The 20,341-nt window shown below is 51.6% G+C and overlaps 1 protein-coding gene across 2 annotated transcripts in view; it reads left to right on the top strand.

Moving 5' to 3' along the window:
* Window positions 1-12,079, top strand: part of ABCA2 (ATP binding cassette subfamily A member 2) — a 110,073-nt gene extending 97,994 nt beyond the window's left edge. For both annotated transcript variants that reach the window (XM_084821129.1, XM_084821130.1), the window contains 8 exons: window positions 217-358; window positions 820-954; window positions 4,629-4,732; window positions 5,595-5,687; window positions 6,913-7,015; window positions 7,820-7,957; window positions 10,137-10,343; window positions 11,760-12,079. In XM_084821129.1, the coding sequence (XP_084677255.1) occupies window positions 217-358; window positions 820-954; window positions 4,629-4,732; window positions 5,595-5,687; window positions 6,913-7,015; window positions 7,820-7,957; window positions 10,137-10,343; window positions 11,760-11,795 (958 nt within the window). In that variant the 3' untranslated portion in view covers window positions 11,796-12,079. The remainder of the gene's footprint in view (window positions 1-216; window positions 359-819; window positions 955-4,628; window positions 4,733-5,594; window positions 5,688-6,912; window positions 7,016-7,819; window positions 7,958-10,136; window positions 10,344-11,759) is intronic.
* Window positions 12,080-20,341: the final 8,262 nt, after the last annotated feature.

A 20,341-nucleotide genomic window follows, 5' to 3' on the forward strand; every position in this document is an offset into this window, starting at 1 on the left:
TAAGCTAAATCAGGCTGATCCTTTTTGGTATTTTTGGCCCCGCCCCTCGGCCCTTGGCCCCGCCCACCCCGGAACACGGCCCCCGAGAGCGTCTCGGAGGTGGCATCTCTGCTTTATTTCCTGTGGTGCGCCCGGGCTCCCCCCGTGTGTTGCATCTCCCCGTCTGGGGACTGACCGTGCCCTCTTCCTCGGGACCGTCTCTCCCTGCATCTGCAGCATCTTGAAAGAGCTCCTCCAGGTGCAGCAGAGCCTGGGGTACTGCCCGCAGTTCGACGCGCTCTTTGACGAGTTGACGGCGCAGGAGCACCTGGAGCTGTTCACCCGGCTGCGCGGCATTCCCTGGAAGGACGAGGAACGGGTAAGGAGGGGGAGGACCCTCCACGAGAAGGCTGGGATGTGCCTGACCTGTCCTTCCCACAGACCGATCCCTAGAGTGCTGGCTGGCCCATGCGTGTGGGCTGGGGGTGGGCTGGGGGTCATCTGAGGAACGACAAGCAGAAGGAACAACTTTTTCACACAAGACAGAATTAACCTGCGGAACTCACAGCCACGAGATGTGGCAGAGACGGCATTTCAGCGAGAGTTTTAGGGCCCTCCAGGTTGTTGTACTACAACTCCCAGCATTCCCAGGCAGCTACGCTGGGAGTTGTAGTACAACACACCTGGAGGATTTAAGAGGATGAGAGGTCAGTCTACAGCTGTTGTCACAACTTCCAGTGGCACGACACCCCCGGCGAGCAGTCGCTAAGACCAGGTGGGGGGCATTGTTCATAGGTGTTCTTATGGTGTGTTGTATTTGTGTCCCTTTGCTTTCCACAGGTGGTCAAGTGGGCACTGAAGAAGCTGGAATTGGCCAAATATACAAACAAACCTGCCAGCTCTTACAGCGGTGGCAACAAGAGGAAACTCTCCACAGCCATTGCTCTTATTGGCTACCCAGCCTTCATTTTCCTGGTGAGGAGTGGAGGTGGGGTAGGCCGTGTGGCACTCGTGGCCTGTGTGAGTGACCGATGGTTCAGTGCTTTGTAAGACTTCGTCCTTCCCCCAGGTGCTGCTGTAGCGCTGGTGCGGCATCTTCGTGTGAATGGGATCCGCCAGCGCTCTAGCGGCACCCAGTGACAGAATCCCAGTATTACAGCACCCCCCAACCCCAACTCCTTGTGTTTCTCATCCACATATTTTTGAACAATCAAGTTTCCACCCACAAAATAAAACCATAGTAAATGTAAGCTAAGTCACATCTTTAATCAATTTTATTGTGAGTTTTAACCAAACAAAATGACAAAACAAACAAAAAACATTAAAAAACCCAAAATAAAAATATAGCAACATATTCTAAAAACCTCAGTTTCAAATATGACAATATTCTAAGAAGAGAAAAAGAGGGAGAAATAGGTTACACATAAAGTTCAGTAAAAGCACACCAGATATCCAAATATAAGTCCATTTGCAAGTTACGCCTATATACCACTCTCAAATGTTTTTGAAATTGAAATTTCATTATAGGAGGTGGGCTTTTATCTTTCCAGTATCGTGATACCAGTCTTTTACCAACCACAAGGGCATGAAAGATCCATTTACACTGACCATATGTCACATTCCAAAAAACAGGTAATGGAGCAATCCTATCAAGATCAACGGTTGCCTCTGACCCCAGGAGTGACCACCTATCCAGTGCAGGGCAGGAGGAGTGGTGAGGAGCGGATCTCCTCCTTGCTCCCCCTGCCTGGCTTTTGTGACTAGACAGCCAATTTCGGCTGTCTAGCTGTGGGACCTCAGAGTGTGGGAAGCGGCAGCTAGATGACACAGAGGATGTGTCATACCGGCATTTCCGACCTACCTGCCTCGGCCCACCCCGAGAAATGCCCCATTTTTGCCGCTCTGCAATGCTCTTACGAGCACAGTGCCGATCCGTGCTGCCTACGAGGTGGCACAGGAGGGGATGGGGGTGGGTTCTTCGGGAACCGACCTATCCTATGGCCATCTAGCCGCTGACTAGTGACCATAGGATTGCGCCCTAAGTAATATAAGAGAACGTTTACATCAGTAAATATAAAAGAGTTTTCCAATACAAAATTTATCCATATAATAACTTCCTCCCCAAAGGAGGCAACTATTGGGCATTTCCAAAACATATGAATAAGAGAAGCATTGACTGCATTAACCTCCAACAACTGGCTGAATTTGACAAGCCTTTATTAAAGAGATGTTGTGGCGTCCAGTACACCCAAAACAAAAGTTTTTGCTGAATGAGTTGTAACCGAAGATCCATAGAGATATCCGACACAGACGCCAAAACAGCGGTCCATTGATAGGACAAAATAGGACATTCCAATTCCCTATTCCATTCCTGCTTTAAACCACATGTATGAAATTTGTTCACTGATAATAAGTATTTATAAACATGAATCCTAGGTCGACATATCTGGTCCTTCAGTAAGTATTTCCAATAACGAAGGAGACTTTGAAGTAGTAAAAGCAGCAGGACCGAATCCATACTAACAAATGTTTCAACTGCAAATACTGCCATTCCGCTGTAGCAGACAAACCAAACTTATCTCACAAAGTTTTAAATAGCAAAAACTCATCATCAGCACCCACTAATTGATCCAGGGTAAAGATCCTTTTATCTGTCCAGGTCCGCCATAAAAACATTTTCTTTCCAATACTTAAATCTGGATTTCCCCATAGGGTCAATTTGGCATGGGAAAATGGGTCAAAGTGTAATTGGCGTGACATTATACGCCACACATCTCTGACTGCCATAATTGTGGGAGGAGCTCTGTCTGTCTTAATGTACCGAGAATCTAATGTCATCCATTTAAAGAGAGGCTCCAGACAAGAAGATTCCAACACTGACCAAGGTGGAAAATAAAATCTGAGTGGAAAAGACCAAAATTTGGTACGTGTCAGCAAATAAGCCCGATGGTATGTAGCTAGATCCAGAAAATCGAACCCGCCTTTGTTAATTGGAAGTCGCATCCTTTTCAAAGATATTCTTGGTGGAGAGGAACCCCAAAAGAATTTATGAAACAAAGCATTAAGGGAGCAATCCTATGACCGCTAGTCAGCGGCTAGACGGCCATAGGATATCTGGTTTTCCGGGAACCGACCTCAGAGCCTGCGCTCTGAGGTTGGTTCCTGGAGAACTGACCTTCCTCTGCTCCCGCACTGCCTCAGAGGCAGAGCAGAAAAGCCCTGTGCTCCGCGCTCGCAAGAGGAGTGCAGAGCGGCCGAAACGGGGCATGCCGCGGGGTGTTTCAGGGCAGGAAGGGCGGAAATGCAGATATGACACATCCTATTTGTTGTCCAGCAGCCTCCTCCCCTGTTCCGCCGTCCCGTGGCTAGACAGCCGAAATCAGCTGTCTAGCTGAAAATGCAGGGCAGGAGAAGCACGGAGGGAATCTCCATGCTTCTCCTGCCCTGCATTGGATAGGCGATCGCCCCTGAGTTCGGAGGCGGCTGCCTATCTGCATAGGATTGCGCCCCTCGTTTTTGAAAATATTTGCCAAGTATAAGTAAAGGGATCCCACGTATAACATAAATAACTCAAGGTATAATATTTCTCTTATGTGAATTAACCTTCCCCCGTATACTCAACTTTAAAGATGTCCACCTATCTATATCTCGCGAAATATCATTAATCAATTTATTTAAATTTAAACTAATCATTTGAGATACATCGCTAGGGATAATCATTCCCAAGTAAGTAATAGACTCTGGGCACTGTTGGAATTGCCAATTGGCACTAGTGTATAGTCTTATCTCCAATCAGCGTTAATTCCGCTGATTGAATAGCCAATTTACCAAAAGCTTTCATCAGAGCTGGAACCGACCACTGGAGTTCCAAGATAAACAACAAGAGAACATCAGCATAAAGGCTAATTTTAAATTCTAAACCAAAATGGACAAATCCATGAATATTACTGTTTTGTCTAATAGCACATGCCAGGGGTTCCAAACATAAATTGGATATCAATGGGGAAAGTGGGCAACCTTGCCTGGTGCCCCGCCCAAGTAAAAAAAAGCCGTTAGTCGTTACCCTCGCTCCTGGAGCTGAGTATAAATGCAAGCTAAGTAACATGGCATGAGTTGGGATTCCTGGCCCTGTCGCTCCCTAGGGATCTATTTTCAGGACGTGGAGCAACTGACGCTTGGCCTCCTGGGGCCAGTGCCTCCAATGGTGTAAGAGTTGGGGATGCCACAGTGGGCAGCTCATCCTGCCCTATGAAGAGAGACTGAAGGAGATGGCCATGTTTAGCCTTGAGAAGAGAAGACTGAGGGGAGATAGGATAGCGCTCTTCAAGGACTTGAAAGGTTGTCCCAGAGAGGAAGGCCAGGATCTTTTCTCCATCATCCCAGAGCGCAGGACACGGAATCATGCACTCAAGTGACAGGAAGCCAGATTCTGGCTGAACATCAGGAGAAACTTCCTGACTGTTAGAGCAATACGACAGTGGAACCAACTACCTAGGGCGGTGGTGGGCTCTCCCACACTGGAGGCGTTCAAGACGAGGCTGGATGCTCTGACTTGGATTCCTGCACTGAGCAGGGGGTTGGACTTGACGGTCTTGTAGGTCCCTTCCAACCCTTCGATTCTATGATTCTATGACTCTTTTTGGCTGCAGGATGAGCCGACCACTGGAATGGATCCCAAGGCCCGGCGCTTCCTGTGGAACCTCATATTGGACATCATCAAGACGGGCCGCTCAGTGGTTCTGACATCGCACAGGTTGGAGAGGCCTTGGAGGCCCCCTTTGGCTGTCTGAGGCCTGGGATAGCAGGAGGAGGAGTAGGCAGAGCGGGGAGGGGGAAAGGAAGGGTTGAAGCCAGTGTGGTGTAGTGGTTAGAGTGTTGGACTGGGGAGAACCAGGTTCTAGTCCCCACTTGGCCATGAAACTTGCTGGGTGACTTTGGGCCAGGCACTGACTAACCTACCTCACAGAGTTGTTGTGAGGATCACATGGCGAGGAGGAGGATCGTGTGTCCTGCCTTGGCATCCTTGGGGGAAAGGCGGGATACAAAAGCCAGTTGCTGATCGACTGAATAAGAGCACGCCCTTGCCTGCTCCCTCGGCAGTGCCACCTGAGGCCGCCTCCTCCTTCTGTTCTTCCCACTCCTCTCCTTTTCAGACCCCTTTTGCTGCTGCTGCGTCAGTGGCCGGGGGCTCCCAGTGCTGCCGGGGCCATCTCGCCCCTCAGGCTGCGCTAGAGCACGGGGCAGGCGCCGCAGAAGCATCCCCGACCGTCTGAATGCAGCGGCAAGCCTGCGGTTTGCCCTGGCAGTGGCGGCACCCCACAGCGGGCTGCTTGGGGGCAGAGACGGACATGGTGCAGCGTGGTGGTGGCAGCAGCCGCTGCAGTGAGGAGCAGCCTCCCCGGCAGCGCGTAGGGGGCCTGATCCACCCTGCCCTGCCCAAGCCACCGCTTGAGCCGCGCAGGGCCTTGCGGCTCCTGAGGGGGCCAGCCCTGCCCCTCTGGGAAAGAGGAAACCGTGGGGTGGGGAGCTCAGATCCAGGATGACCTGCACAGGCTGGCTGGCTCCCTGCTCACCCATTTAAAGAGACCACCCATTTAAATCTTGGTCTCCCTCAGCATGGAAGAGTGCGAGGCCCTCTGCACGCGCCTGGCAATCATGGTGAACGGGCGGCTAAAGTGTCTGGGCAGCATCCAGCACCTGAAGAACAGGTGAGCGGGGCATGTAAACACAAAGATGAACAGGTGAGGGGCGGGGGCACAGCGGGCGTGGGGAGGGGACGCGCGCTCTGGCTGGAGCTGCGGCAGTTGTGGTGGGGCTGGGATCTGGATGTGTTTCCTCCGGCCCCGTTTCCCTCGACGCTCTCTGGACGCACTGGGGTGAGGAACCTCTGCCAGCCCCAAGGCGGGATTCAGTTTCGGAACACCTCTCGGGGGCTGCATTCCAGTGGTGGGTGGGGCCAACAGCAAAAGGGGTGTGGCCAAGACACCCCAAAGGCCCGCCTCTCTTAGCGTCCAGCTCTTCCGGCCAGCCACCCAGCCTCAGGAGAGGCGTTTCAGCCTTTCAGAACAGGGGGGAAACTTCACCAAAGCCGGGAACCCACCAAACCATCGGTGGTCAGGGGAAGGAGGCGGGGGAAGGGGGAACCCCAGAGGGCCGGATTTGATCCCCAGAGCCTGAGGTTCCCCACCCTGATGTGGCACTGTGTCTGCTCTGAATGGGATCTGGATCAGACCCAGCCTGGCCCCAGGACCTCTATGACTCTGCGTGGAGCAATGGCGTCTCCCCAAGTGCCAGGTCTCCCCGGCCTCGGACCCCAGGGGGCCTCCACACCCAATTCCCCCCACTCCTGTTTTGCGTCATGCGTCCGACACTGAAGGGACGGTTGGAAGGGACCAGGTTTGCGGCATCGATCCCGCAGGTGGCACGGAGGCCTCCGCTGCTCCGGATGCGCAGATCAACCGTACGAGCTTTCGCTAGTCGACGGAGTGAGCCTCCGTTTGTATCTGACGGGGAGAAACTCGTTCCAGAGCAAAGAGGGGCTGTTTCCTTAGTTCTTCGGTGGCGCATGTAGGGTTTTAGAAGAGCCCCCTGCCTGCCCGCCCCTTATTTTCTCACCCACAGGAGAGAGAACTCCTGTCCTGTGATGCTGCTTGCTCTCTGCAATTTGGGGACATTGGAAAAATAGTGCTTGGGTTGGGTAGGGGGGTGTTTAAAAATGAAATTAAATCTGCTAAGCAGTTAATCAGGGACACATTTTCGGTTGGTCAAAATGAAAAGGTTTCAGCCCTGCTAAAAACCGCTTCCGAGTTCATTCGCAGAGCAGCCCCGTTGCAGGGCCAAGGGGGGCAGGAAGCCGCACTTTGCTTTCGGTGGGTGCGGGAAGGATGTGTGGCGGGGCCGGATCTCTGACCTGACCCTCCTGATCTCGGCTAGGTTTGGGGACGGCTACATGATCACGGTGCGGACCAAGTCCAGCCTGAATGTCAAGGAGGTGGTGCGATTCTTCAACCGGAACTTCCCCGAGGCCGCCCTCAAGGTGAGGGGTAGGCCACAAGGGCCCGCTGTCTGAGGTGTCCGTCCCCGACGGTGTCTCTGGAGAGGGGAAAATCCTCTTCAAGGGGGCCGTTGTGTCCCTGTTCCCATGCTCTTTGCAAGATTCGACTCCAGCCTCCCTACAACTCCCATCATCCCCAGCCAGCATGGGAGTTGTAGTCCAACACACCTGGAGGGCACCAGGTTGGGGAAGGTGGATCTCCTCTGCCCCTTCCAGAGAGCTTCTGGTCTGCCAGGAAGAGAATAAGGGAGCCACTGGGTGACGGACGGACTGGGAGGGCATACAGTAGGGAGCCCTGGGTCCAATGAGTGACTAGGGCCCCAGGAGACATGGGTACAAATCCCCCCACATAGCCATGACATTTGCTGGGGAGAGGGGGGCAGCGCTTGAGCTGGTCACAATCTCCAGGCCTAACCTACCTCACAGGGTGGTTGTAGGGACAAAAGGAGGGAGGGTGAGAGAGACAGAGCACCACGTATGCCACCTTGATCTCCCTGGAGGAAGTGCGGGATTTAGAAAAAAAAGGAAAGGAAGACATCAGAAATACGGAGCACGCGCCGCGCTTCCCCGTGTTTTAAAAAGGGGAAGCGTTTAAATGCTGTTTTTTTGTTGCTGCTTTTAACGTAATACTTCTTACGTGCATTTTATTACTGGTTCTTATCACGGATAGTATTGTTTTTGCTGTTGCTGTGTATGTCGCCCTGAGAGCTTCAGCTGTAGGGTGATGCAGAAATCAATTGATCGGCTGAATTTAACAACGACAACAATTCCCCCATCCCACACCAGGAGCGGCACCACACGAAGGTGCAGTACCAGCTGAAGTCGGAGCAGATCTCGCTGGCCCAGGTCTTCAGCAAGATGGAGCAAGTGGTGGATGTCCTGGGCATAGAGGACTATTCTGTCAGCCAGACAACACTGGACAACGTGAGTGAAGGGGGGGCTTGGGGTAGTTCTCCGGCGCGAGAGGCTGTAGCTCGGGGGCACAGCCGGAACCTAAGAGTGGTCCGGTTGGATCAGACCAAAAGCCTTTCCAGTCCAGCATCCAGTTTCCTCCTCCATGGCCAACCGGAAGCCCACCAGCAGGACATGGGACAATGGCCTGGTTTGATGTTCCCAGTGTCTGGTACTCGGAGGTAGGCTGCCTCTGATCATGGGGGCTCTATCTAGCTGTTGTGGCTAGCAGCCACCATGATAGACCTCTCTCCTCCATGAATGTGCCTCATCCCCTTTTGAAGCCATCTGAAGTGGTGGCCATCAACACACCTTCAGGAATGGCCCACAGTTCGGCGGTGGAAGCCCTGCTTTGCATGCAGAAGGTTCTAACGTCTCTGAAAAGGGCCAGGTGTTGGGAACGGCCCCTCTCTGCCTGAGGCCTGGAGAGCCAGCGCTGCCCTTCCCGCATGGGCCACGCAGGGGTAGATGGATCGAAGAGTCTGACTTGCTCTTGAGGCCTCTCCTTAGCACCCCTGACACCTTGTGGCGGTGAATTCCGAGCTTTAATTCTCCCCTGGGCGACGAAGACTTTTCTTTGGGGCCAAATGGCCCATTACAATGGACACGCTTTAAGGGCGCTATCCCATGCAGGCCAGGAGAAGCACGGAGGGGATCGTTCCCTCCGCACGTCCCCTGCCCTGCATTTGCGGCTAGACAGCTGATTGCAGCTGTCCAGCCGCGGGAGGGCAGAGTGGGGGAGGAGGCTGCCGTGCGACACATTGGATGTGTTGTACAGGCATTTCCGCCCTCCTGCCCCGGAACGCCCCTTTTCGGCCGCTCCACACTCCTCTTGCGGGTGTGGAGGATGGGGCTGTTCCGCGCTGCCTCCAAGGTAGCGTGGAAGTGGGGGGAGGTCAGTTCCCGGAAAACCAGATATCCCATGGCTGTCCAGCCGCTGTCCAGCCACCATAGGATTGCTCCCCCCAGGGGGCCAAAGCAATGGCATCTTTGGGGCAATCAGCAGCTGGGGGAGAGGGGGGAGATTTTCAGCAGGGCATTTCTGTGGGGCCCAATCCAGATTTGGCAGCATGTTTCAGAGCAGGGCTCCAGAGCTTCTTTTCCCGCCCGTAAAAGGTTTAAGCACGCTGTTCCTTTTTATGTGTGTTTACTGTAACGTGTCGTTGGGCTCTTTGTCTCCCCCGTTTCTCTCACCAGTCCCCTTAATTGGGTGAGTCTGAGCTCTGATATGATAAAGGGAGGAAGAATGTTTCTGATTCTCCTGTTTCTCCCCAGAGTACCTCATTTCATACGCCTCTGTCATGCCCTCCCTTATGTGCCTCCCCTCCCCACCCCCCCAGGGCTCGGCAGCATGTGGTCCTCCAGCTGGGTGGGCCTACACATCCCATCAGCCCTATCCAGCATAGCCAAGGCTGAGGGACCATGGGAGTTGTAGTCTAATCTGTATAAGGGGACTGTGGTCCCAGCCATTTTATTTTTATCACTGTCCTAATAATCTCTAGCATGGTGCGATGCCTCTATTGATACCTGGCAAATAGTTTCAAAAACTCAATGCCCTGTTCTGTAAATTTGGGGAGGGGGTGGTGGTGGGGTCCTCCCTGCCACGTATATCCCTGACTAGGATGCAACTTCCGGATAAAGAAGGTATGTTTGGATTTCCAGATCTTGCTTTATATCAGTGAGCCTATTTGCTGACCTGTACTAAATTTTGGTCTTTCCCACTAAGATCAGGTTTTCCACCTCATCAGTTTTGGAACCTCCCAGTCTGGACGCTCTCTCTAAAAGGATCGCACTAGGTTCCTGGCACATTAAAATGGAGAGGGTTCCTCCCACAGTTGCGTCTGTTAGAGACGTGTAGCGCATGCGGTCACGCCAATTACATATTGATCCATTTTCTCATGCTAAATTGACTCTGTGGGGAAACTCTGATTTAAAAAATGGGTGAGAAAATGTTTCTGTGGTGGACTTGGATGGCATTGATTTTCCCCCTGGATCAAGCAGTGGGTGCTGATGATGAGTCTGGCATTTCTGGTTCCAGCTCTTGGGTGCCAGGCTCAGGACGGCCGTTGCCCAGCGGGGCTGCAAACTGGTGGATCCGGAAACTGACCGCTTGGCCTCCGGTTCCCTTTGCTCTCCCCCCTCCCCACCCCAGGTGTTTGTGAACTTTGCGAAGAAGCAGAGCGACAACCTGGAGCAGCAGGAGGCCGTCCCGGCCTGCGCCCTGGAGTCACCGCTGCAGCGCCTGCTCAGCCTCCTGCGGCCCCGAGCGGCCCCCACCGAGCTGCGCGCCCTGGTGGTGGAGGAGCCTGAGGACCTGGAGACGGACGACGAGGGGCTGATCAGCTTTGAGGAGGAGCGGGTGAGGAGGGGGGCCGCCAAGAGGCCTTGCGGGGGGCGGCGCCTCGGCTCTTCTGTCCAGCCTGGCGGCCGCTGCGAGAACAACCAGAAAGGCAGCTGGGCTGGACGGGAGAACTTCGCGCGGGACTGCGGGCAGCAGGGGTAGAGGAGTGTTGCGGGCTGGAGGGGAGTCCAAAGGGGGACAGAGAGGCTGGAAGCGATGAGACAGGGGCCAGCACACCGGGAAGGAAGAACCCAGGAGGAGCTGTTCAGAGCATAACCTAAGAATGCAAGAGGAGCCCTGCTGGGTCAGGCCACAGCCCATCCAGTCCAGCGTTCTGTTCACACAGTGGCCAGCCTGCTGTTGCCAGGAAACCCACAAGCAGGGCAGGAGGGCAACACCACCCTCCCGCCCCTGTTCCCCAGCAACTGGTGCACATAGGCTCACTGCTTCTGGTACTGGAGGCAGCATAGAGCCCCCAGGACTAGTAGCCACGGAGAGCCTTCTCCACCAGGAAGGTGTCCAACCCCCTTTTACAGCCACCCAAACGGGTGCCCATCACTACCTCCTGTGGAAGCGAATTCCATAGTTTGGCCTTGCGCTGTGTGAAGAAGTCCTTCCCTTGACCTGTCCTGACTCTCCCACCCATCAGCTTCATGGGATGCCCCACTGGGTTCTACTGGGATGAGAGAGGAGAAAAAGGTCTCCCTCTCCACTTTCTCCGCACTAGGCATCATTGTATGCAACTCTATCATGTGACCCCTGGCTGTACTCACCATTTTCCCTAGCTAAAACGTTGCAAATGTTGTAACCTTTCCTCATAGGGGAGTTGCTCCAGCCTCTTGACCATTTCTGTTGCCCTTTTCTGCACCTTTTCCAACTCCATGAGATCCTAGGTATGATGGCCAAAACTGTACATAGTATTCCTGTTCTGAGAAGTCAGGACGTAACAGAAGAATGCAGAGCGAAGGGGCGAAGGAGGCATGCTGAGGAGAAGAGGACAGGCAAATGAATTTGTTTAGTGTATTGATCTGATTTTTACCCAGCCTTACTACCAAGACAAAATAGCACTCAACGTAGCTTACAATCATAACTCAAAACTGCTTAAAACAATAAGAAAAGAAATGCATTAAAGCACAAACACACCAGTAATAAAAAATAAATAAAAATGTAAAAGAACAGAATAAAAGAGAGAGCAAGATTGGGGAAACGCAACATGGGGCCTACTGGCCAATGGCTTTGTGGGCGGGGGGCAGATTGCAGACAAGCCAAGCAACAGGCCAGGCCTGTGCTCACTGGGGCAGGAGACTAGGGCCATGGCGGGGAGGGCTGGAGGCCCGCTGCAGTCACGTGCCAAGCCTCCAGTCGTCTTTGCAGTCCCGCCGTGACGCGATCATGCTGGGTTCCAATCTGCCTCCCTTGTTCTCATTTCCCCAGGCTCAGCTCTCCTTCAACACTGACACGCTCTGCTGAGGACCGGAGGGGGCCGTGGCCCCCTCCCTTGGCTTTGGAACAACCACAGACTCCCTCCCGCCTCACACCCGCCTTCATGGGCCTCCCTCCACCGAACTTCCCCCGAGAGCAAGGTGGCAGGAGGTGTGTGGAGGGCGGGCGGGGTGACTTGGGGAGGCCCCCACCGCAGGAGCATCTGGCCTTGGCAGCTTACCCTGGCGGAGGGCCACGGCGGTTTCGTGTTGGCCAGCACCCTCCATGGAAGAGGAGCTCGCCTCTGCGGAGGAGCCCAGCCTGACTGCAGCCTGCGGGGGAGCAAGGAGCGTTTTCCAGGAGCAGGCCACGTCAGAGGAGGTTTGGGGGCCACCTGCAGTGCAGACCTCCGGGCGCTCAGGAGGGACGTTGGCAGGGATTTGGCCACGGAAAATGCTACAGCAGGAGCCCTGTGGGGTTTGCTGGGGGGGGGGGGTTGTGGCGGGGAAAGGAGCGCGTTCCCGTGGCTGCGACGCTTTTCTGTTGACCTCATCCGGACGCTTTTGCAAGAGGAGATGCTGCTGCCCACAACCCTGATGCCCCCGAGGCGTGGCCCATTGGAGCCCTTGAGGGACCACGCACCTTTGCAGCAGCCCCAGCTCCTCTGGCTTGGCGGCCCATTGTCATGTGCCTGCGGGGTCTCTCGCAAGGCCCCACCTGGAGCCAGGAAGGCGGCTAACTTAACAACTTGCCTCTGTGGATCTGATGGAACTTTGGGGCAGGGGGTGTTTTTCTAAATAGGGTGGGGGCCATGAAAGGGGAGAGATGGTTCATGGGAGTGATGCTCTGTTGAGACGAGCGTTTGGCACTTCCCCCAGCGGGGCGTATCTGTGGGGCAGACGCCCTGACTCCCTCCTTTTCTTTTCTTTTCTTTTCTTTTCTTTTCTTTTCTTTTCTTTTCTTTTCTTTTCTTTTCTTTTCTTTTCTTTTCTTTTCTTTTCTTTTCTTTTCTTTTCCTTCCTTCCTTCCTTCCTTCCTTCCTTCCTTCCTTCCTTCCTTCCTTCCTTTCTCTGTCACTCAGCACAGGGCTAAAGGGGATCCGCTACTTGTGGTGTTCGAAATGTCACTAACCCCGCTGGATGCTGCACTAAGCAAGGGTGCGTGGGCTTGGCGGGTCAGTTCACTCTCTGCTTTCTCTAACCCAGCCCCTGCATCCTGCTGCTACTTTTACAACCAGTCGATCACAAAATGCTGCTGTTCCCCGTTGCTATTATTTTTTAAAACCCCACGATTAATGCTACTGGTCCTCGTGGCTGAAAGCACTGAAAATGTACCTGCTTGAAAGCCTTCAAAGGGCAGGAATGTTCAGGGAAGGCCGTGATGGGAGAAAGATCAACCGCCTCTGACCACGGAGGCCCGTTGACCAGGCAGATCTCTGCTCCATCAATGGCTTTGTAGCAGGGGCCATCACCGCATGGGGGGGGGATGGGGGGGCAGGCTCCCTTTCACTGCAATTTTTATGGGGATTCGCCTGTATCGAAGGAATTGGGGTTGCAACGGCGTGTGCGTGTTTAAATGGTGATACATGCCGAAGAGGCAATGATGTGAGGACAAGGGCCTTGCTGCTATGTGAAGCGCTTGGACTCCCTGCGATCAAACCCAGAAGTCAGGCTCCAGACCTGGTCTGTTCTCCATCATCCGGGCCTTCTGCATGAGTTCCAAAGAAACCTGGCTGTTTAAACTCACAGGCCCTCTTTGCAATTGACAGTGTCCTGTGTGGCGGTTTGCCTTTTAAAACCCTGTGAGTTTCTTGCCCCCATGTTGTGAAGGCTGTAGCGTAATAGTCTCTGACAGACAGCAGCTGTCTCGGGGCTTTCTATCACCTGCCAGCTGATCCTTTTAATTAGATTGAAGGTGGAATCTTTTGCATGCAAATCATGACTCAGGAGGAGACCTGAACTTCAACTGTCCTAGGAAGTGAACGGTAATTCTTGAACTGGGTGCTGCAAGCAAACAGCTGGCATGCCGCAACTTCTACATTCATGTTTTTAAAAACCCTGAAGGCTTCTGTGAGGCCAGGGTCCTCCGAAACAGTCCATGGAGGAGGTTGCCCATTGCATCTCTGCACGTGTCAGGCTCCATTGCTTCCAGTCAGCCTCCACTGGGAGGGCAAGGCAACTCTGCACCCATATGTGATTGGACCGTTCAGACATTCGTGATCCAGAGAGGTGGCAGAATGACCTGCCCGCAGAGGGAGTTTGCCCAGTGTGTGTCTGTGTGAGTCACGCTCTGGGCTCACCTCCTTCCAACCAGGGGCTATGCCTAGACGATGGCACACAGACCCACGCAGGGGGGCAACGTGTGCTCCTCCGTGGGCAGATGGTTCCTAGGCTTTGCTCTTCCCAGGGATCACGAGTGAAGCATGTTTCCCGTTTTCATTCAGGGGACACTTGTGTTTCCGCTAGAGGTGCCTGGAGTTCAGATGGTGAGCCCCTGCTTTGCGCGCAGAAGGGGTCCCGGGTTCAGTCCCCGGTGCCTTTGGCAAAAGGAGGAGGCAGGAGGTGCAAAACAGGCTCTGCACGCAGACAGTCCCTGGCTCCCTTCACTGCATCTCGAGCTCAAGAAAGGATCAGGCAGCGGCAGCAGTGGAGGCTGTCAGTGGGGCGGTGGATCCACTCTGGGCTTCAGTCAGAACCCGTCGGACTCTGAAGGAGCTTCGCACCTTGCTGCACACCTTGGATGGCTCCTTCAGCGTTCTGACGGGTTCTGACTGAAGCCTGGAGCAGATTCACCGCCCCACTGAGTAGCAGGAAATGGAAAACACCTCTCTTTCTCTTTCTCTTTCTCTGCCTGAGTCGCTGGAGCCCCCTTGCTGTCAGCCCAAGCAGGCATGCCTGAGCTAGTGGAGAAAGGGCTGGGCTTCGCCTAGGGCATCTTCTGGGGCTCTTTATGAACTGTGCCAAATGGAGCTTTGGAAAAACCGCAGAACGTGTTGATTACAAACTATATTTTGGGGAATTTGGGGCATAGTTTTTATTTATGCATTTTCCTCCCGTTTCGCAAGCACAATATTCTTATTTATTTTGTGTAGGGTGTGCATGTGTGTCTGTGAATGTACTGGGAGGGTATTATGAACAATCTTGGTTAAACCAAGGCGAGAAAGAAGAGCGAGAGAAAGAGGCCAGATGCCCGCACGCTGGTGGGGTTTTGTTGGGAGGCTGCTCTTGCCTCAACAGTTCAGTTGCTGTGGCTCAAGCCGGCTGCGATTCACCATCAGCTCTACCAGGGATGCAGCCTGAGACTGTGGAGCAAAATGTGAGGCTTCACCCCATCCAACAAGGTTCGAAGGAATGTGGAGACGCCCCAGGATTCTTGCTCTCCGACGCTCTGCCTTAATGCTCCAGGCTTTCTTCTCTTTCAAGGCTCCCCCAAATTCCCAACCTGTGGGCCAGCCTTTTGGCGTTCTGTGCCTCACCAGGCTGGAGTCCTCCCTGTCATGTCGGGTTGCGTGGAAAGCAGTGGCCATTGGCAAGGGCTTGACAAGAGCCTGTATATTGCTAGCAAAAAAAGCAAACAGAACAGAAACCAGACAGACAAAATGTGAAAATAATTACTGTTTTAATAAAAACGTCATAACCAAACAGTGACTGTCCGTTGCTTTTGAGGGGCTGTTACTCTGCAGTGCTTGGAGGCAACCAAAAAAGGAACTTGAATGGGATGTAATAGCTATGGGTTGTTGGTTTTTATTTTTGAAAGGGAATGGTAATGTATTAATCCTCACCTCTGGAAATCCTTGGTCATTTTAGGTCTTTAAATGTTAGTGGCAGCCCCTGGAAGCAAACAGAAAACCGGTGGTGATAGCAGAAGACCGGAGTTCCATGATTTAGCTGCTGGGTGGTACAAACACGGCATTTCCTATTGGTTAGCTCATAAGGCTGTGCCATGAGATCCCAGAATTTCAAGGCATATTTCGAGGGGGGGGGATTTGAAGTTGGCATAATGCACAGCCTCCTGAGAGGTGTGTGTGTGTGTGGGGGGGGATGCATCCGTGTGAAGTGTTTATTGTGCAACTGCCCTGCCTTACCCACAGAATTTTACAGGGGGGCCCAATTGCAACCCTCTCATGTTTTCCTGCCATCTTTTTTCCTTTGCACAAAGAACCAATTAAGGAGGAAACGACAGAAGAGCTGCACCTTGTCTTTGGACAGGTGGCGTAGGAGCCATGTATCTGGAAGCACCCAGAGGAGCGAATAAGCTGTAGCTTTTATCGTGAACTACACTTTCCTCCTGCTCTAAAGTCTGACTGTTTACAGTGAAGTCCCACGGGAAATTATTGTGGAGGGATGATCAGTGCACGACCAGACCATGGTCCCTTTTTCACGCTGTCTTCATATGAAACTGTACTTTCATTAGGAAGATGTGTACTATATTTGCAGTCACCACTGCAAGATGGGTAAAGTTTTAAACAAGAAAAATGGGAGAAAACCAGTTTTTCCAGACTCCTGAAATGTCAAGTGGGTGGATATTTTTCTCTTGAAAATCCATTTCAAATATGACATTTGGAACGAGCCAAAGTTGCCCCATATATTCCAAATGTTATATAGTGAAATCTCCCCCCCCCCCGCCCACACACTCACACACACACACACACACAAATATTGAGTAAAGGCGTGGTGAATTGTACTCTCCTGTGTACTCTACATTGAGCCAACATTATGGAGCAGAAATTGGATTGTGTTAAATTATCACATTGGTGAGAATCGTCCAGCCCTTTATGCACTGTCAGAAGTTCAACTAGGACAGAAGATCTCACATGAATCTCTCATAGTGTTACAAAAATAGATGAGTTCTGGTTTTGAATTGGAAGCTTAATATTTGAAAAAGTGCAGGTAGCATGTTGACCTAAAGAAAAATGCCAAAAGAAGGGGGGAAAGCCAAAATCCGTATTAGGGTAATACCTTTATTAGACCAACTCAAAGGTCACAAAATTCTGTGCAAGTTTGCACAATATTTTGCAAACTGAGATGGCCTAGTATTACACAAACACATATTTTAAATTTCAGAATCCCCTTTGAGATGGGGGAGGGCTGAAACTTGTAACCAAAATTTGAGACTTGGCCCAGATGCCTACCAAGAGGGAAAGGGGCAAGGGGAGAAAGAATTTTCAACTGCTTTGCATGGATGCTCTATGGAAGGTTTTACGCTATGCAAAATTCAGTGGTTTGCCTCATGCACTTCGATTACAGAATTTGGACCCTTCAGGATGCAGAATGTTGGTGTTTCAGGGCACAGAATTCTAGCCTTTGTGCTTCATTTTTCCTGCACTGGACTTCTGGGTGAGCTTTGTGTATGTGAGTTATAGAGTGGTTATGCTCATCCCCATCAGTCTTTCAAAGGTCATTTGACTCATAATCCTGTAAAAGAAATATTATGGCTATATTATGGTTCCTGGAGGTTGGAGCACGCCCTGTTGGTTTCGGAGGCGGTGAAAGCCTGAAGAGGGCCGAGTAAAGGAGCGTGTTTCTCTATAAAAGGAGTGGCCATGCTCTGACACCTGAGGTTTATTGTTTCCAGAGATGGAGTTGCAGAGATCTCATGCAGAGTTGCTTGGTCAAGGGTGTGCTCTGGAACCTTCGAGCAATTCACGCAAACCATGCAATGAAGAGTATGGATGCTGCAAGATAACTCTGGCTTTAATATAGAGCAAACATTTTGCAATTATTCTTACACAGAGGTAGGACATGGCAGACCAAATTTTATCTTGCTATGGAGTGAGAGATATTCAGCTGCAGCAACTATAAAAGAAAGAAGTTAAAATTATGCATGAACAGAGAGCCAAATTCTGCAGCCTACATCAATGAATCAAATGCAGCAACAGATCTGCAAGATTTCTTTCCCAACCAATTGCGGTGTCTGTCTGTTGTAGCAAAAACAATAAAGCGCCTTGTGACACCTTAAAGACTAAGATTTATTGAGGCATGGGTTTTTGTGGACTGCAGTCCACTTCATCAGAAGCAGGAAGTGCTGTCCTGAGTACACATACAGGTGGGGGAAAGGGGATGATAAAAACTGACATCAGAGGGAAATGAAATGCAGTAAGTGCAGGCAGTGGCGATGAAATTGGAAACAGTGGCCATTCACAGAACAGCTGTCGCTCCTGGCATGAACATCCTTGAATCACGATTTGAAAAATACAATCACCCTACATACAGTAGGCGAATTGATGTACCCAAGGCCAGGGGGCTGTGTGATCAGGAGGGCGGGGCTAACGAGCGATATTTGAGGTTGCAACGATTCACAGGTGATCCTCTTGCCGCCCATCTCATGCCTGATTTGCATTTGCGATTGCTGCTCACATTGTGCAAATGGGAAACTTGCGCAAACCGAGCAGTGCTCAAACGGGAGATTTGTGCATATCTCCCCAAACTTGCACAAATTTCCTCCATAGACAAAAGCTGATTCAGGCTACTGAGGAAATGTGCAGAAATTTGGAAATGTATGCAAATTGAACTGGGAATCGGGAACAAGACAAACATGAGCACATGTTCACAATGTGCAAATACTTTTGGTGGACATGTGCTTGTCCTCACATTTGGGGCTTCAAACAGGGCACACTTGCATGTTTTGTGAGCAAAACCAAAATTCTGATACATCCCTAGTGATCAGCAACAACTGTTTTGTGAATGGCCACTGTTCATAACATCATTGTCACTGCACTCTGCCTCATGATAGAGCCAGCCCTGAAAGGAACTCAAGGCCGGGCACGAGAGGGAGGAATGTAGCTGAGCACATGAATGCCAACTGTGAGCATTCTTCTCCTATGTGTCTCTGGTGGGAACAATAACTGGCTTTGACCAGGGCAGGAGCAGAACAGAGTTTCAGTGATTGCAAAAGGCCCTTATGTAATACGAAGCATGCTGGTTTTCCCTGTTGCTCAGAGCCTTGGGCCAGTTGCAGGGGTGAATGGTCAGGGGCAACTCAAAATATGGAACCGGGCAGGGCCGTTAGAGAGGCGTGGCTTGCCGCCGGTTTCCATTGTACCCAGCACACTTTCGAGTTAAGCTTTTGAGTGTCTCACTTAGCAAGCGCCCAATTCACCCTAGCATCCCCTCCGGGCATGGACCTGGATCGAAGTATCCCCCCAGCCGCCAGCATTTATTTAGAGATGGATATGATAGGTGAAGAAAGTTTAAGAGAGCCTTCTCCAACCTGATGCTCCGCAGATGTGTGGGGCTACAAATCCCATCTTCCCCATTGGCCATGCTTGCTAGGGAGGATGGGGGTTGTAGTACAACACATCTGGAGAGCACCCGGTTGGGGAAGGCTGGTTTATGGGTTGTCTCCCTTGTTTGCCTCTCCTAGGATTTCTGGAGTCCAGATACACAGCCCTAGAATCAAAGCACTGGATGTGTGTATGTTGTGCGTGTGCAACAGAGGGAGACGGGCAGAGAGAAGTTGCTGGCTGCACTTCCCCTTCCCCAGCTGGGGTGCTGGTTAACGTTTGTGGAGGAGGAGGAACACTCCTACCCCTCTGTTCTGTTGTACATGCAAGCACTGGGCCAGGTTCCCTTTGCATCCCGAATACTGCCCTTGGAGATGGGAGAATTTCCCATTTTCGGAGTTTTCTGATTGGTGGAGTGTGTGGAGTCTCATGTCTTCCAGTTTCAGCTTTCTGCCTGCTGTGGTGTGTGGTTAGAGTGTTGGGCTGATACCAGGGAGGCCCGTGTTCAAGTCCCCACTCGGCCATGAAGCTAACTGGGTGTCTTTGGACCAGTCACTGACTCTCCACCCAGCCTACAGGGTTGTTGTGAGGATAGAAGGGGGAAGAGGAGGAGGACCATGTAAGTCGCCTTTGGTTCGTTGCAAGAGGAAAAAAGGTGAGCTATAAATGTAATAATAGAAATAAAAATAATAATTAGGGAAGTCCATCGCTGGGAAATCTGACCCCTTTGGGGCTTGCTGGATTTCTGCGGTGCCCCCAACTTGGCTTGAATTTCAATACTGAGCCACACATTTCCCCCCAAATCCAGGAACTTTCCCCATTTTTTAAATTTGCGCAAATAGAAAGTTGCTCAAATTGCAGTTGCAATTTACGCGATTTGTGCAAATTAAGTTGCATAATTTGAGCAAATTGGAGATGCAATTCGTGAAAATTAATTCACACAAATTACAGGCAAAGTTTGCACAAATTATGTAAATGGCAGTCGCAAAAACAAAACAAAACCTGGAAATCTGCGAACTGGCCCAACTCAAAGCAGATTGAGTTGGGTCAGTTCAGGGGGAAATGAGCCAAAGTCCAGGAGGCCGAGCTGATGAAATCTCTGTGAACTCCACCCCCTGGGCAGATTCCTCAGACATCCCAAGAATAATAGAATTTTGGATGTACCTTAACAACTTTGATTCTTTTATCAGGGAGTGAATGAGAGAGGCCTAAGCACATCTTTAATGTGTGTGTGCTTGCATATGCACATATGCTTTCAGAAGCATAATGATAAAAAAAGTCTCCTTATTATCCTTGCAAAGTTCCTGACTTTGCAAAAGCAGTAGTTTTTCTCAGTTTTCCTCCCACATTGAGTCCAATGACTGCAGCATCT

This window comes from Heloderma suspectum, chromosome 14, assembly GCF_057233095.1.
Source record: "Heloderma suspectum isolate Gila_16-S chromosome 14, 16-S_ref, whole genome shotgun sequence".
Classification (NCBI taxonomy): domain Eukaryota; kingdom Metazoa; phylum Chordata; class Lepidosauria; order Squamata; family Helodermatidae; genus Heloderma; species Heloderma suspectum.